Source organism: Triticum dicoccoides, unplaced genomic scaffold (genome assembly GCF_002162155.2).
Source record: "Triticum dicoccoides isolate Atlit2015 ecotype Zavitan unplaced genomic scaffold, WEW_v2.0 scaffold128626, whole genome shotgun sequence".
NCBI lineage: Eukaryota > Viridiplantae > Streptophyta > Magnoliopsida > Poales > Poaceae > Triticum > Triticum dicoccoides.
In genome coordinates this window covers 29,869-48,135 of record NW_021190438.1, presented here as the reverse complement: position 1 = coordinate 48,135, position 18,267 = coordinate 29,869, and the positions used below count along the sequence as shown (strand labels likewise).

General features: G+C 45.7%; 3 protein-coding genes across 3 annotated transcripts in view; all 3 read right to left on the bottom strand.

Moving 5' to 3' along the window:
• The window catches only part of LOC119343461 (ubiquitin receptor RAD23b-like), a 46,285-nt gene extending 42,545 nt beyond the window's left edge, over window positions 1-3,740 (bottom strand). The window contains exons 1-5 of the mRNA XM_037614398.1: window positions 3,655-3,740; window positions 2,437-2,592; window positions 1,965-2,003; window positions 1,828-1,892; window positions 1,695-1,739 (exon numbers count right to left, since the gene is read on the bottom strand). Of these exons, the coding sequence (XP_037470295.1) occupies window positions 1,695-1,739; window positions 1,828-1,892; window positions 1,965-2,003; window positions 2,437-2,592; window positions 3,655-3,720 (371 nt within the window). The 5' untranslated portion in view covers window positions 3,721-3,740. The remainder of the gene's footprint in view (window positions 1-1,694; window positions 1,740-1,827; window positions 1,893-1,964; window positions 2,004-2,436; window positions 2,593-3,654) is intronic.
• A 400-nt stretch (window positions 3,741-4,140) lies between these two features.
• On the bottom strand, window positions 4,141-5,411 carry LOC119343464 (cytosolic sulfotransferase 16-like). Its single transcript, XM_037614400.1, has one exon. It carries the CDS (start codon window positions 5,409-5,411, stop codon window positions 4,497-4,499), a length of 915 nt encoding a protein of 304 aa, XP_037470297.1. The 3' UTR covers window positions 4,141-4,496.
• A 9,187-nt stretch (window positions 5,412-14,598) lies between these two features.
• On the bottom strand, window positions 14,599-17,106 carry LOC119343459. Its single transcript, XM_037614396.1, has 2 exons — window positions 16,494-17,106; window positions 14,599-15,874 (listed from the first exon to the last, which is right to left on the bottom strand). The coding sequence occupies exons 1-2, from the start codon at window positions 16,910-16,912 to the stop codon at window positions 14,830-14,832; spliced, it is 1,464 nt and encodes a 487-aa protein (XP_037470293.1). The 5' UTR covers window positions 16,913-17,106; the 3' UTR covers window positions 14,599-14,829.
• Between the last annotated feature and the right edge of the window lie 1,161 nt (window positions 17,107-18,267).

Here is an 18,267-nt window from a genome sequence, read left to right as displayed (position 1 = left end):
CAAGGTGTTCGGCGTTTTGACTGTCTCGGTGATGGACTCGGATGAGGAGGAAGAGCTCGCCGCGCTGCTGGAGGAGGAAGCCGCGGCCGACGTCCAGGAAGAAGAGCATCTGATGGTGCTCGCCGCCCTCGCCCAGCTGCTGGCGATCAATGAAAAGCCGCGTCGAGGTGGCTCGGCGCCGGGGCGGGTGAAAGCAAAGAACCGGCATCGTCTGCAAGGCTACTGCATGCTCTACTCCGACTACTTCGCCGCTTCTCCACTTCATGGCGAGAGAACATTTCGGCGCCGTTATCGGATGAGCCGAAAGCTCTTCCTTAGGATTGTGAATTCCATCCGGGAGTTCGACAACTACTTCAAGTGCAAGATGGATTGCACTGGCGCTCTTGGATTCACCTCCATCGAGAAGTGCACGACAGCAATGAGGATGCTTGCATATGGAGCTCCCAGTGATTCACTCGACGACTATGGGCGCATGGCCGTGTCCACCAGCATAGAGTGTTTCTACAAGTTCTGTCGGGCAGTGGTGGCAGTGTTTGGGCCACAATACTTGAGAACACCCAATGCGGAAGACACTGCTCGGATCCTAGCCCAGAATGCAGCAAGAGGATTTCCTGGGATGCTTGGAAGCATCGACTGCATGCATTGACAATGGAAGAACTGCCCATTTGGTTGGCAGGGGATGTACAAAGGCGTCAAAGGCGGTTGCAGTGTGGTGCTTGAGGCGGTAGCCACACAGGACCTCTGGATTTGGCACCCCTTCTTTGTTTTGCCAGGAACTCACAATGACATCAACGTGTTGCAGTGCTCTCCTGTTTTTGCCAAGCTCGTTGAGGGTCATTCTCCTCCGGTGAACTTCGAGATCAATGGGCACCAATACAACAAGGGGTACTATCTAGCTGACGGCATCTATCCGAGATGGTCGACATTTGTAAAGACGATCTCAAACCCTGTGGCAGGAGGCAAGAGCTCCTGGTTTGCGAAGGTTCAGGAGGCTTGTAGGAAGGATGTCGAGCGGGCATTTGGTGTGCTCCAATCTCGATTCGCTGTTGTTCGGTACCCCGCTCAGACCTGGTCGAAAGATCAAATGTGGGATATCATGACTTGTTGTGTCATCTTGCACAACATGATCATCGAGAGCGAGCAAGAAGACCCAGTGTTTGACACTGAACCATACTACAGGCAGAGTCCTTTAGCCGAAGTTGATCACCAGCTACCGGCAACTTGGACTGCCTATCTCAGTATGCGTCAGGAGATCCGAGACCCACAGGTGCATCATCAACTACAGAAAGATCTGATTGAGCACCTATGGAGGCTCAAGGGGGACGCCACGTGATGAAATACGAGTTTTTATTTGTTGAACTATATAATTTGCATTGAACTATTTGTTGTTGTAGTATTTTGTTGAAGTATTTGATTTTTCTGTGATGAAATATGTAGTAAGGAATAATTGTGTTGATAATTGAACGCCGCGAAACCATGCCGAATTTGGGCCTATTCTCGCCCATATGGGCCGTTTATTCGCCGAAATTGGGCTGCAAAGTGGGCCAATTTCGGCGCCTGGGGGCGAGCTGGGGGCCACGACCGTCCCCAGCGCCGAGTGTATCGCCGGCTCGCCCCCAGGGGGCGATTTCTATGCGTCCTGGGGGGGCCAACGGCTGGAGATGCCTTAACACAACTGCACACTTCGAACATACTCTGCGGGTGGTCTTTCAGGCTGAGAAGTCGTAGTTGATCGGACCCTGCAGAAAGATGACACATACATTTAATTTGAGCAAGACCCTATGTGCATGCAGTAAAATGCAACCAGGACGCTAGAAAGGGACTCACTGGGCTTGAGTAGCTTGTGGTTGAGCAACTGGAGGTGCTTGACTGGTAACAGGAGTGCTTGAAGGCTAGCAATGGTTCATGTGTCAGTACATATGCTTGCTACTATTGTGTTTTCATCCGCAAAAGAAGAATTTTACCTGTGCAGATGAAGCTCCACTCGAAGCAGAAGCTTTGCTCTGCAGAAAATAAATAAAGAGCTATACTTTTAATTTTAAGAGAAAAAGAACAAGCCCGACGCATAAAGTAGGAAAAACTCGAATAATGTTAAAATAGTGTTATAAGTGTCAAATACTTTATTTAATGTTGATATAAATGGACATAGTACAGCATAGCTCTGACATAGGAAGGAGCATGGCAGGAGGCCAGCAAATTGTGGCGCATCAAATAAGGCGAAAAAGTATTTCAGGCATATTCTTCATTAGTGAATAATAACTGTCAGGTGTCATATATGAACATAATTTTCACGTGTAACCGCTTATGCTAGTTCTGCACTCATTAATAATTCATGTTATTACAACCGGTTCACCAAGTATTCAGTCAGTGAAAATAATCCAATAGCAGATGACAAAACTGAAACTATCCATATTGTATAGGGCATAAGCAGTCTACCTTAATGAGAACTAGAAATCCATCTTCGCTAACTTGATTCTCATCCAATGTGCTTTCATTGTTCAAAAGCTTGCCATTGTGAATCAGCAGTTGATGACCCCGTGGATAACTATCCTTTCCTTGAATCTCTTCAATGTTCTTCTTGACAGCCATAATCTGATTCAAAGCAAACAGTTAGCAAGATATTGAAGTAATTACTCCCACTGACATTTCTTACTATCCATAGTTCATAAGTCTTCGAGATGCTACTTTGACAAAAAAAAAATACAACTATATATTAAGTATAATACTATGAAAAACAAATTAACAGCAAATCTCATATATTTATTATATAAACCTATATAGTTTTAAAACTATTGGGATACGAACTTTCGTAGCAACAGATCCTAGGCCGCCAAGTTAAAAAGAACACAGATAGTATATCACAAAAAATATTCGTCTGTGATAACAGAACAGTTTGGAAACAAGTGTACTCCTCATGGCAAAGGGACACGGGTGGGGAAGAACAATGGATAACAAGGCGTCCAAGGGACATGGTTACTGCAGATGGGAAAGAATAGCAATGGCACTCCTGAAACTCAACGTTGCGACGCCAAACTGAACCCTAGATCATGAAGATCACTTGCCAATTGCCATGGACCTAAATCCTCGCCAACTCCAGCTTTCCATCCTCCCAAAACCACAACCCCCGGAACAAGCTACCAGCACCAGCATATCCACAAAATTAAAGTTGCATAAACAGAGAAAGAGCATTGTGCGTCTACCAATCATGTCCATTTGGACTATCTGTCAAAAATCGTCTGCCAATATTTTTTTTAAGCACAGTTTGCCTACAACAACACGCAAACCATCCTTCCTGCAAGCTCACCCGCAGTACTGTTCTTTTCCTAAGAAGATCCTGGGCACTCACAAGTAAATGCGAGGATGCAGTGCAAACGGCATCTGAATTCGGGGGCCAACACCTCGGCAAAAACCCCTAATCAGCACCCAAATCTAACAAGCTAATCCCTCCCGTAACTCATAACCACATGCCCCTAACATCTAGTTCACCGTCACATGATCTGCATTAATCGAAATGCTAGAGAACTTCTGACACAAAATCGCCGTGAAGCTGTGCATCCAGCGAAGAACACGGGCCCTGTGTTTGAATGAAACTAAAAAAAGTCGGGGGAATTTGAAACTAAATGAGGGGAACGCGCGGGCGGTGGGGAATCTCACGGTGTCATTGTGCTGGACCCGGATCTCGAAGCGGGTGCCGCTGAGAGTCTTCACCGTCAGCTTCATGGCGGCGCCGCGGTGGTCACCGGCTCCGCGCCGCCGCAGTCGCTCCATGCATGCGCCGCCGCCTGCTTCACCGGTCCGCGGATAACGGCACGTCGAGTTGGATTGGATTACTGCGTCGAAACGAGGACACCGAAACGTCCGCACGCGCACGAAGCGAGTACTCCTGCTAATCAGGAAACGCTGCTTTGATCACGTTCCGTGCGTAATAATCGCCCTTTATTGTTTCTTCATTCAGGTAAGGCCTGCACGCGCATGCACGTAATAAATGATTGAATGAGCTGCCAAACTAAAACTCGCCGTGTTTTCCGCGCGCACCAACGTCTTTTCTTCTTCTCTTTTTTCTTTTCTTTTGAGCGGGCCTTCAACTTCAAATGCATGCATGTGTACGTGACCTTCTCAATCATCAATCAAAAATTAAAAAGAAAAAACTACGTCCGTGCCTACACGTACATGTATATATATACATATACACGTAAGAAGAAGTGTTTTTTCTAGTACGGAGTACGTCTGGCCGCCGAGAAAGAAACAAGGTTGCGACACCGACGCCGCCTCTACCTCGACTACCATCGACACGATAGCCCCGAGGAAGAAAGGAGACAGCTCCGCCCGTGCGTCCACCCCCGTCTCCGGGCGGATGGAGCTCCAACCACCGCTCCCCGGTGAGCATGGCATACATGATGATCTGCTTCCGGGCCATGATTGCCGGCGGACGACAAGCTTGAGCGAATTACACGGCGATGGCGGGAATGGGATTGGCTAGAGTTCCTCACGACTTGTCAAAATTTTGGCCTTGTTTGTAAGAAAACATAAACTTTAGGGTGTTGACTGCAAAATTTTAGAACTTCATTTTTGTTCACCTCCATGTTCTTGAGAGCGTCGATGCTGCACAGCTCCACGATGTCCTGCGCAACCCCAGCGGCTTCCTCCTTCTCAGAGAAGGCACACCCGGTGAACTCTGCCAGCTTCCTCACGTTGCCCACCGGGTCCCCAAGCATGTCTTCATACCGGAGGAAGAGCACCTTCTTGGGCCGTGCCCGACTAGCCTCCCAGTAGCCGAGGACGTGGTGCCACTGCGGGCCGCCGATGCACCGGCCGTCGCAGAAGAGCTCCAGCGCCTTCTCCAGCGTGTACAGCTTCGGCGGGCTGCCCTCCTCCTTGGCGGCGGCCTCCAGTTTCTTCTTGGTGAAGAGCCACATGGAGACGAGCGCGTCCTTGGGGTCGCGGCAGATGTACACGGTCTTGCAGCCCGCGCCCTCCGGCTCCGCTATGACCCGCTCCGGCAGGAGCGAGCAGGGCATGTGGGTGGCGATCACGCGCGGCGAAGGGAGCGCCGCCAACACATCATCGGCCGCCGAGCGCAGGAAAACCACCTCGAGGAAGTCGACGCAGTCGTGGGGGTTGCTGCGGCGTAGCGGATGGTCGAGGCCGCACGGCGGGTGGTCGGCGCGGTTCAGCGTGGCGAAGGCGAGGGCCTTGAGCCAGGTGGTGCCGGACTTTGGGAAGCTGGCGAGGACGACGTCGGACGGCCTCGGCTGGAACCCCGCGCGTGCGGCAGCCATGCCGGGAAGAAACGGCTCCGGCATCCAGAAGCCGCCGTACTGCCTGAGCGGAAATGGTGGGCACCGTGTCTCCAGTGGGAGCGATGGGATCACCAGCTCGGCCATGTCCTTGTCGATGGGAGACGGGGCCATTGATCCGTGTGTTTGTTTTGTTCATCGATCGGTGCTTCTTCCTGCCTTACATCACCCTTATTGGCTTATTGGCTTAAGATAGTGAACCATGTTTGTGGCGCAGATCCTTGTGAAGATTGTTTATTTGCACGAGCTACGGCCTACGATTCCACGATAGCCCAACGGTATGATTCTTTTTTCTTATATTGGTTGCCTAACGGCATGATTGCTTACTTTATACCAAGTTGACCACATGATTCATTTTTGCATCCACCTACATCTAGGATATTAAGTTGTTAACAAAAGAAATGGCTAGTTCAGAGTATGAAATGCTGGTCATGTTGCCGAAGCAAGCTCTAGAGAGTGGAGTATTAGGTTGGTCACAATGGAATGTACCATAAACTAGTATTATGCATATGATACTAGTGTATGATAATACTTTCACAATGCATATCATAACTTATTAATATCATTTATTGCCATGTATGACACATGTACTAGTACATCATTTAATATGATACGGTATCATATCATGATACTTAATACTCTCTTTCCTTATTTAATTTTGTGTCGCCTCAACAAAAATGCCTAGTTGACATACATGATATCAGTAAGTTACTAAGCTTCCAGGAATTGGAGCGCTCAGCGAGATTGCAGGTTAAATTTTGCTTCTTTTCACGCTTACACGGCTGACGGCTCGGTTTTGTGGGCTTGGTCAGAGCCGGGGCGGCCTAGTCCAATCAGCTACAGTTAGTCAGCAGAGGGACATTTTTATCTTAATCTCAACGTTGTTTTACAGATTATTAAATTTTACGCATAGCATATGTACAATAAGAGAAATGGGTTTGATATGAAATGCCACCAAAAGAGATTATCCAAGTATCTATGGTAAAGTATGCAGGCAACATGCCTAAATATATTCCACCATTACTATATCCACAATAGAAATTGCAGCAAGTGGTCAAAAGTCAGAATCTAACAAAGAAAAACAAGAAAGTTGAACCGAATGAAGGGTAAATCAAGCCGCACATTAATGTCGTTAAAAATTTCGGTTCCTAATCTCGGGGTAGACAAGGTAGTCACAAAAGAAACATAGGATATTTCTCTCTTAAAAGGCACATTTATTATGGATTGTGGTGCCAGTTTTATCCTTGTTACTTTCCACGAGTTGTAAGTACTTATTACAATTCATTTGAGCCTCCCAGAACCAACTCCTTGAACCGAGTTATGCAATCCATTGTCCGCTTGAATTCACCACTCTCGAGGGCAAAGCTAAACCGACAGTACGTAGTCTGTTATCCTGGGCCATGTGTTACTACTAATATGACTTTCTGCCCCTCTCCCGTACCGGATCACAAGAGGCAAGGTTTCGGAGGCCTGCTGTCTCACTCTCCGGTGCATGCCAGGAAGCGAGATGGGAAAGAGGTAGGCGGTGCAATGCACTGGAACAGTGCGAGGAGTTGTGTTACGTAGTCTGTTATCCCGGGCCATGTGTTACTACTAATATGACTTTCTGCTAGACCTCAGTGTGTACCTCTCTGCCGTGGCCAGGCCAAATTCGAATGTTGTTGGGCCATGCCGACAGATATTTAAGTGCACACGTCAATTACCTCCCCGGTTGCAACGTACATGCATATGTGCTAGTAGAATAAATTAACTACCCACATTCTATGCTTTGAAGGATTTTGCTTGTAGGGTTGTTATAGAACCAAGTAGGGATTATACTATGCTTATGGTTTGTAGACGAATCTTGCTGCCGAGTTGTCTGTGGGTCCCTACTATTTACATTTAACACTTTTTTTTCAAACGATTGACTAAATTTTTTGAAATACAAGTTTAATATTTTTTAATACATGGTAAACATTTTTCCTAGACACTTTTGACATTTTTCAAATAAAAGTTTAAGATTTTTTGATTACATGTCATCATTTTTTCTATAGACATTTTTTTCAAATACTTGATTAACATTTTTAAAATACTTGTTCAACATTTTTTTAAAGATTGATTAACATTTCTATGTACATGATAAAAAGTCCTCATTTTTTAGTACATGCTGGACATTTCTTCTATGCACATTTATCATTTTTCAAATGCTTGATTAACATTTTTATATACATTGATCAAAAAATTTCATTATTTTTTAATACATGGTAAACATATTTCTATACATTTAACATTTTCCAAATGCTTGATTAACATATTTGAAACACTTGTTCAACATTGTTTTTTCAAATACTTCATTAACATTTCTATATACATGATAAAAAAATCATCATTTTTAATACATGGTCAACATTTCTTCTATGCACATTTAACAATTTCCAAATGTGCGATTAACATTTTTTAAATACTTGTTCAAGATGTTTTCAAATGTTTGATTAACATTTTTATATACATTTTGAAAAATCATCATTTTTTGTACATGGTCAACATTTTTTGTATACACATTTAACAATTTTCAAAATTATGTAAAGTATACTTTTGTAATATACTCAGAATATTTGGAAGCGTAAACAAAAGTAAAAGAAGAAAACAAAAAACATAAAAAAGTAACAAAAACAAGGCACCGGCGTACCGCATGTCCGCATGCTGGGCTGACATGCGAGTGCGAGGCGTTCAGCGAGTGCGAGGTGTTCAGCGAGTCAGAAGCTCGTCTCGCTTAACGCGAGGTATGCCCTTTATATGAAGGGGTATGGAGTACTCTCAGCTGTCGATGTGTTTAGGGGGCTGTATCGAAGCAGAAGTGCATTTGGTAATGTGTTGCTGGCTTAGAAAGGTGCACTCCTCCAAGTTCGGCCATTTGATTTCCTTTCTGCCCGTTGCACATTTGTGCGAAAAATATGTGCTCTTGTCATCTCAATTTGCCCCATTTTGCTTACTACTACTTGGTAGTTTGCACTTAGCTGGTAAGTTGCTTTTGATCAGGTAAATTCCTTGCTATTAACTAATTATGTTGCAGTTTCACCATTTGCATCCCTTCTGGTTGTCAATTAATCTTATGGTGCCTTCTCACTAATTTGTGTGCATGCAGCTGGATTCAGTTTCATAAAAAAAAAGGAAAAGGAAAAGAACCTTGGAAGTGGGTGGTTGTGCTGCGGATGGATCTGTGGAGTGACGACGTGATTAGCTAGCTAGTGTGCTTCTCTGTAGCATGCATTTCAGGACATGCATGCATGCATAAGTTGGAAGGATGGTGAGAGAAAAGAAACAAACACGTACGGGGGACGGCAAAAGATTCAAGACTGGAAATATAATACATATATCCAGGGATAGATGTAGTAGTACATGATGAGGCGCTGCATACATATCATGGAGGAACACGCACGTACGTACGTACATTACATGGAGCGAGTTTGAGTGGCAACTCAACAATTTATTCTTACATAAATTGATACTATAACCATGGAGGCATTGACAGGGCATGCATGCATGCATATGCGTAGCTAGTTTAATTATTAATTATTCTTGCATGCGGTGTGATGCCTCATGCCCTAGGCCTCTTGCATGCGTAGCGTAGAGCGCATGCACATATGCACATACGCCCAGCTTCATTCTACGTTACTAGCTAAGCATTTCCTTAAGTACGTGTATGTATAGCCATCCTACTAATTAATATACTCCCTTAAAATATATATACTCCCTCAAAGAAAGAAAGGTACGTAGTATCCGGAAATACTTGTCATCAAAATGGATAAAAGGGGATGTATCTAACCGTATTTTAGTTCTAGATATATATCTTTTTATCTATTTCGATGACAAGTATTTTCGGACGGAGGAAGTACTAGCTAAGGGAGGTATCTATCTATATATTGCAAACAAGGGAGAGAGTGGGTGGGTCTTCTTTGTGTTGTACTACTTGCTTGTATCCCATTCTGATTACGCACCACTACGTAATTAAGATCATCTCGATCGATCTACCCCTTCCCCTGGTATCCATCCATCCTCTTACTCCACAAAAAACTCGACCAATTATTAATCCAATACCACCCAGGAACCTTAACCCATCTGATCCAACATGATGAAAATACAGAAAAACGGCAAAAACGAAAGTCTCAACTGGTGCATGTATTCTCTTAAAGAGCTTGTTGCATCAAATTTATCGATTATATATTAAAAGGGCTTGATGATTTAACCGGAAGAATAAAAATAGGCTAGAAAATCCCATACAAATAAGAAACATTTGTCCTTTAATTCTACACAAAAATAATTTATTTCACTTCCTCTGAACGTAGAGGCATATTATTTATTATCGGCTGACAATTATAGGTTGTATCTACTTATCTATACACAAAAACCGCCGGGGTAAAAGACAGCTTGGTGTCGCACATGCCTATGAGAGCATCATAAGTAGAGAAACAAATTAAACCTAAGGGAGGCCAAACGAATCAAGATTTCTGGACCAGCAGCGAATGAGGTAGCATGCATGTAGGCTGGGGCGCCATTCTGAAGGGTGGCTCTAGAACCGTCTGTGCATACGCAGGGATATGGAAGAAGACATGCTAAGAATGTGAACAGAATCAGCTACATGTACGCCGACAAGGAGAAGCCGCATCATCTCGCGAGAGTTCACCTCGGAGTGATAGAACTTGGAGGCTCAAGTAGTTACATTATCGTGCAACTTGATTTCTACTGTCATGCTAATCTCACACTTCAAAGGCAAATACCGATATATTAGTTAACATCGACGCACCCAAAAGTAACATAAATTCTGTTCCAATGAAGTAAGAGAATGTGATTTATATGTGTGATATATTGTCTGCTATGTATTCCTCTTTTTTTTGCACCAACAAAAATATTATGCGTTTTGCCCACTTAATACAAGAGTTACTAGATAACAGGAAAGAGGAAAATATTCAATAAAATGCTTGCTTCTTATTTTTGTTGAGAATTTTCAAAAGGTGCTGGCCAACATGGAATTCATTTATCAGTTGTAATTTCCTCGCATATTTTTTCATCCTGTGCAGCTTAAAGTTTCTGTTGCAACACAACAGAAACAAGAGAAGCACTAGTGCGTGCTAGTGGAGGTTTCTATTGCAAACAAGGGAGAGTAGGTGGGTGGACCGTTCACCCCGTGATGTAATAACTCATTATGATGTAAAACAATCTCTAAATTCCTGTTGTATGAAAATTTGTGTAAAGGTGTATGAATACAATATGAAATAAAAAATCAAATACGAAATAATGGTAATAGCGCGGGCAGAGAGAAGCGCTACTACTAATTACCAGTAGCGCTTCTCTGGGAAATCGCTACTACTAAGTCGATTTAGCAGTAACGTGGGTTGAGGCACGCTATTGTTAACCTTTAGCTGTAGCGCCGTACCAGTAGCGCTCCTGCCCGCGCTACTGATAGGCCTAAAACCCGCGCTGCTGCTAGGCTTTTCCCTAGTAGTGTACAATTCTAGTTTCCTATTTACTTATTTTGCAATCTTTTACTTTCCGTTCCATATAACAAAAAAATTAATTTACCGTTTATCATCTCTATCAGATCTCACTTAGTAAATAACCGTGAAGGGATTGATAACCCCTTATCGCGTTGGGTGCAAGTTGGTGTTTGTTTGTGCAGGTATTCGGTGACTTGAGTGTTGTCTCCTACTGGACTGATACCTTGGCTCCCAAAAGCTAAGGAAAATACTTACTCTACTTTGCTGCTTCACTCTTTTCTCTTCAAGGGAAAAACCAATGCAAGCTCAAGAGTTAGCACCCACCACGCCGGACAGCCCACACCCCACCACTCTCCCTTATCCATCCCACTCCCATATCTCTCTCCCTCGATCCCTCTCTGTTCCTTGCGTAGGAGGCCTATGCCTCTCGCACCAATGGCTGTCGGCGCAGCTCGCCCCACCAGCCGCCGGGCGCAGCTCGCCCCACCGGCCACCCCCACCGCCGACGCAGCTCGCCCATCCCTCTATCTCTCTCTCCCGCGGATCCCTCTCTCTCTCCCGTGGATCCCTCTCTCTCTCTCTCCCCCTCTCTCTCTCTCTCCAGATCCACCACCAGCCGATGCACAACATGCCGTCGCGCGAGGCGCCACCTCGCCGGCCACCACCTCGCCCCATCCTGCCCCTCACCTCGCTGGCCACCACCTAGCCGGGGCTCCACCTCGCCGGCCACCACCTCGCCCCGTCCTGCCCCTCACCTCACCTGGGCATCCATCTCGCGGGCCACCACCTCGGCGGTTGCTACTGCATGCCGCTTGCCTCCCCGGCTGCCATCACCGGCCACCACCTCGCCCCGTCCTGCCTCTCACATCACTCGGGCATCCACCTCGAGGACTACCACCTCGCGGGCTTCCACCTCACCGCCATTGCTGCATGCTGCTCTCCTGGCTCGTCGACGCCGCCACTCGCTCCCCGGGTGCCCAGGGAGTAGTGACGGACGCCGAGCGGATCCAAGGCTCGCGCGGCTATCGAAGGGGCTACCTCGCGCGTCCGTGGAAGAGGAGGGCCGCGCCCGATCCACGAATCCCTCCCAATTGAAAAATTCTTTCTCTGTAAACTCGCAGAGTTTTGTAATTCGATATATGGAAAATGTTCATGTTCAGGTGTTTTAGATCTGTAAATTTTATAAACTGATCTATGGAGAATGTTCTAGCAGAATTTTGCTCTACTCCTTCATTTCTGTTTTGATGTTCATGTGTCGTGTGTATTTTTTAAAATAAAAAAAACTTTGCCGCCTGTAATGTAGCACGACTAACTTTGCTATTTGTTAATAGAACGGCTGGCGGCAAAGATGCCCACTTTGTCGTCTGTTCATAGAACGGATGATGGCAAAGATGCCCGCTTCGCCGTTTGTTTATAAAACGGCTGACGACAAAGATATAGTTTGGCTGACGGCAATGTATTCTTTGCCGCTTCGGCTTTTGCCGACTGTGTTTGTCGTCAGCCAGCTGCTGGCAAAATCTTTGTCGTCTGTAAACCTACCTTTGTCGTGTGTACTTCCCTGACGGAAAACTAGTTGTTTCCTATAGTGGTGGCCCATTGATTCGTTGTTTGCGGTTCTCGGCCCAGCCCACCTCTAGGAGCCGGCGTGGTTAGCAACCCCCTAAGCAGGAGACCATCACAAAGCCGACGCCAAGTAGCGAGTGGAGCTCGCTCTATGCACGCCACATGGGCTGACCCCGCCATGAAGGCCCACTAGTAGAAAAAAGGGCTTTTGTCCCAGTTGGTAAGGCCCTTTAGTCCCGGTTTTTGAGCGGGACTAAAGGGTCATTACTAATGTCTCTCCTCTTTAGTCCCGGTTCTTACACGAACCGGGACTAAAGGCCGCGACCACATGAAGCTCCACCTTTAGTCCCGGTTGGTAACACCAACCGCTCTGAATTATTTTAACCTCTAATCTCTAATCACCACCCCTCATCACTGCTCAATTTATCCTCTAATCTCTAATCACCCCTCATCATTCCAAATCATCTAACTTCCCGAACGGTCACCCATCCTCCCACTCCCCCAGCCTGAGCACGCTTAACTTCCGGGTTCTATTCTCCCTCGTTTCCAAGTCTGCACTTGTTGTTTTCGTGCCATGAACCGGTACTAATGCCTCAAAGCCCATTAGTACCGGTTGGTGGCACCAACCGGGACTAATGGGCATCGCACCCTTTAGTCCCGGTTCGTGGCACCAACCGGGACTAAAGGGCCCAGGTGAACCGGGACTAATGCCTTAGCCGCATGAACCGGGACGAATGCTCACATTAGTCCCGGTTCGTGACTGAATCGGGACTAATATGAATACTGCCCTGTGACCAAAGCCCTGTTTTCTACTAGCGGCCCAAACCAACGGGTGCCTTTCGATCACTGCTACTTGTGATAGTGTTGGGATTTCCTCGAACAGGAAGGGTGATGTAGTATAGTAGCATATAGTATTTCCCTCAGTTAAGAACCAAGGTTTATCAAACCAGTAGGAGATACCACACAAACAACCTAAGTGATACCTGCACACACACAAAGCAAATGCTTGCACTCAATGAAGGCAAGAGGGTCATCAATCCCTTTGTTCTTGCCAATTGTAAGGATTAAATTTGATAGTGGTAGATATATAAAATTGAAATAGAAATAAAAACAACGAGCAATTTTAGGGCTTTATTAAATATGGGAGATGGATCATGGTGGCATATGTTCACTAGAGGCATCTCTCTCATGAGCATAGCAACGGTGGGCAAGCAAATTACTATTAGGGAATTGATAGAATAGAGCATAGAACATCGCCCGATTTATTCCCACCCAGTTGAGCTACGAAAATGGGGGCACAGAGCTCTGCTATATAATGTGACAGAGTGTCATAATACAAAGCAACACATTTGACGAGTTGGCTCAGTGTAAACTGAACACCGAACCAAATAAGCTGGTTAACCGAATTATCAGTTAGCTGCTTTTGCACGTTCATTTTGGTTTATAGATTTGCTAACCGAAATTTAAAATAAACCGAATGGTAAAAAATCCAGTTTTCAGTTTCTACCGCCCACCCTGAGATTACAGAAAGTTTCACAAGTTTTAAAAAGTTCATCGATTTGAAAAAAGTACGCCAATGTGACATAAAAATCGTGAAATTGAAAAAGTTCATGTGAAAAAAAATCTTGAATTTTTCAAAGAAGTTAATAAATTCGACAAAAAAGTACACAAATTTGGGAAAAAACAGGAAATTGAAAAATTTCATCGGTTTAAAAATCATGAATTTGACAAAAAAAGATCATGAAGTTGAAAAAAGTTTCCAAATTGAAATACATTCATTCATTTGAAAAAAATCACAGGTTAAAAAATAAGTTCACGATTTGAAAAAAGTTCACAAATTGAACAAGCTTAAGCAAGCGAAAGAGAAAAGATAAAAATAAGAAGAAATAAAGAAAAATAAAAAACAAAAAAACAAAAAAGGCCAAAGAAAAGAAAAACAGACAGAGAAGATGCACTACAAGAAGAATAAAACAAGTATTTAGGCACAACAACTGAGCTATCCTAGTTGGTTATAGCAGGTGGTAGTATAGTCCGGAGTTTGAATCCTAGTTCATGCACCTATTTTGTGAAGGTTATAAAAAGAAGAAATAAAATAAATGAGCTAAAAGAAGAAATAAAATAAATGGACCAGGCCCATGACGGAGGGGTGTGTGCGCCGTTTTATGTGACGCTACTCCATGTACAACGTATAAAATATGACGATCATGACCTTTTTTATGAAGATGTATGGGCTAATCTGAGCCGTCCAGGTGTTTAGGGGGATGTATCGAAGTAGAAGTGATGTATTATATTTATTCATTCATCATATATATATAGGAACAAAGTACAATACAAGTACACTTGATAATCCGTCCGTACATAAAGCGTACACACTGCTCTTGGCTAGTATCACCCACGATAGTACCATGTCATGGTACATTTATTCAATTATTATTATTTATTGTGTGGTGGGTTGATAAGTAGTAGAGCACAAATAAAGGACAATATATATGTATTTATTCAGTGGCGGGCAGGTCTTCTTCTTTGGTCTCATACTGGAGATTGAAGGTATTCATCCCAGTGTATATGCCATCGTGATGCTTGGTAATCCTCACCTCTCCGGTGGGCAGAACGTCCTTCTCCGTGTAGGAGAATGGGACGTCACACTTGGCCTGCGACGCGATGGCACTCACCGTGACTTTCTTCTTGGTTGGCACCACCACGTCATAGACGATCTGCTGCTTGGTCTCGTTCACCTCGGTCTTACCCCAGTGGTACTCGGAGGTGACCTCGAAGCTGACTTCCACCTCCGCGTCCATCACCGCCGGGATCCCGGCGGTGACGGTGGTCTTGACGCCGGCCTTGAGCGAGACGCTGGCGTCCCAGGTGCTCGTCTGCGTCTGCGTGATCGACAGGGATAGCTTGACCTTGTTGTTCTCGGAGGTGCGGTTGACGGCGGAGGAGGTGGCCATGTTGATGGTCTTCATGTCGTACACCCTGGCCTTGTCCACCCCATGGTACACCACGTCGTAGATCTCCCGGGACAGGACCGGCTCCGTCACCCACAGCTTGACCTCCTCGGTGATGTGGCTGTCGGCGGCGTTGAGGCAGTCTGTCTTGCCGTCGGCGGAGAGGCTCTTGCAGAACTTGTGGTTCCCCATGCACTTGAGGCCGTAGTAGTCGCCCACCTTGATCACCTTGAACAGTGTTCTCTTGTCGCCGGCGTCGTCGCGCCCGACCGGCGTGACCCAGTTGGTGTCGAATTTCATGAACTTGTCGTAGGCTTTGGACTTGAGGCGGACGGTGCCGTCGTCCTTGTGGTAGGTGGTGAACATGGCCCTGGAGGCGGCGATGTCTTCCTCCGAGAACTGCAGGTAGGAACCGCCGTGCACTTGCCGCGCGCTCAGGTACATGTCGTTGTAGCCCTTGAAGGCCACGTAGCGAGGCAGCACTACATGGTCCGACAAGTCGCGGACGACGAACTCGCCGTGAAGCTTGCCTTCTTCGTCCTCGCCTTGTCCCGCTATCAAGGCCGGTTTTCCGAGCCGGGGATCATAGAAGCTGTTATCGTGTCGTATATGCATGCATGCATAGAGAATTTATTACTCCATCTGTTTCCTAAATATTTGTCTTTTTAGAATTTCAAATGGACTACCGCATACGGATGTATATAGACATATTTTAGAATATAGATTCACTCATTTTGCTCCGTATGTAGTCACTTGTTAAAATCTCTACAAAGACAAATATTTAGTAACGGAGGGAGTAGTTTTCATTCAAACAGCTAACCAACGAACGAATGATAGTTTTGTACTCCCTCTGGTCCTGTTTAGGCTGCATATAAGTTTTGTCTGAACTCAAAGTATCTCTACTTTAATCAAATTTATAAAAAAAAATATCAACATTCACAATGTCAAATAAATACTGTTAGATTCATTATGAAATATAGTTTCATAGTATATATATACTTGGTATCGTAGGTGTTGAATTTTTTAATATAAATTGAGTTAAACTTTACAAAATTTGACTTGACATAAATCTTATATGCAAAGTAAAAAGGACCGAAGGGAGTAACACTTCTCACTAGCCAGTGGAGACGATGAGGTAAATTAGTTATTAACTGATGACCGTCAATTGCAAAAACAAAAAACAAAAAAAATGAATATATAAATATGTGCACCTTGCATCGTAGAGAATGTTCTGAGCTTCGTCCTTGCCCTTGGATTTGAGTTGGACCGCAAAGAGGGTGCACGACGGTTTACCCAGGTCCTCCTCCCGCTCGGTCGTGGTGCCGGTGATGACAATGGCGGCGGCGGCGGCGCCGTCATCTGGTTGTTGCTGTTGTTGTTTGGCCATCCAGTACTTGTTGTTGTAGCCGCATCTGATGTGCAGGAGACGGCCACCGTGCTTCCTGGATGGCTCGAAGTAGAACCTGGCGTGCGGGTTCGTCAAGATGCCACCGTCGTCCTTGTGAATCTCCGCGAAAAAATCGTCCACTGTGGCTTTCATCGGCCGGTTGGTGTTTGTTGAGAGAGCAAAGCATCTAGGCAGATTCTCCGGCACGTCGGAGAACCGAACGGCGGGGGTTGGCGTGGCCATCTCGCTCTCGATCTCACGCTGTGTGTATGCGTATTAGGGATGCAAGCGGGCATCCCGCATAAGCCCGCCAAAACAGAAATTTAGTTCAAACTGAACTAAAGCTGAACCAGAAAGATTATAACTAAGTTGATTTACTTTGACTACAATACAAAGCGGGGCGGATCGGGCGCCGCCTTGCATCCCTAATGCGTATGCGTATGTATAGGCGTGAGCGTGGGGCAACGATCGAGGCACGTATATATAGGGGGCACCGTGACTGTTCATGCATATGCCCAGACCACTCAAAACTTTATGCTGGTTTACTTTTTTTTTGAATTATTTGGATTGCTTACCACATGTTTCATGTGGTTATGCTGGTTTACTTGAATCAACACAATAGACCACCAACTAACCCAATAAGTGACCACACATAACTCGCATGTGTATCAGTAATTCATTCTAGTAATTGTTCTGCCCACTGCAGGCGTGCTCCGCCTCCATCTCCTGTCGATGACGGCGTCTGGCCTGCGCAGCCGACTCCAAGCGGAAGGAATTGAGGATGGCTTGCTGCTCCGTCTGCAGATCCACGTCCCCGCATCCTCTTCCTCCTCCTCCTCCAACTCCTGCTCTGGATCCACTGGATCCGGAAGTAGCCCCGCGGCGATCCAAGCTTCGCACCTTGCCCGGATCTTCTGAAGGAGCTGCAGCCGGCGCTCCGGCGTTAGAAATGGGTAGCTCCTCACCCGGCGGCGTGGGGGTATAGTTACTAGTGGTGGCGGACGGGGAGTGGAAAGTAACGGCGGCGGGTGGGAGGAGGAAAATATGAAGGGGTAGGGTTTCAGTTCCTGCGATCAGCTTAAATAGTCAGGCTAGGCACTACGTGGCCCGCTGGAGCGGCGCCAAGCGACGACGTCGGTCTGACGGAGGTGACAAGCTTTGAACTGCCGGGTTTCAGACAATTTTCATGTGGGACCCCAGCTTTAGTCCGACGTGGCAGACGCGTCCGGGCGTACCCTGGTGCCCCCACATCCGCCCTATATTTGGGCTGGATATGAGGGGTGTCGGTCAGCCCGGGCATTTGAGGCCCGTTTAAGACATTCGTCTGGGTCACATTTTTGTGACTGACCAGTGACCGGACCATCCGCCTGGGCGTATATGGCGGATTTGGGGAGTCCGGTTGTAGATGCTCTTAGTGAAATCTTATTGATAGTGCAGCGTGCTTTTGCAATTCGTAAAGAGAAAGAAAGATTGTTCCTGTTTATAAGAAACTAGTCATAAACATCCAATTCGTCATGGGCCAGTTACTTTGGGAATAATATACAATATTATGATACCGTGTGTCTAATATAAATTTCACACAACAATTTATTTGATTG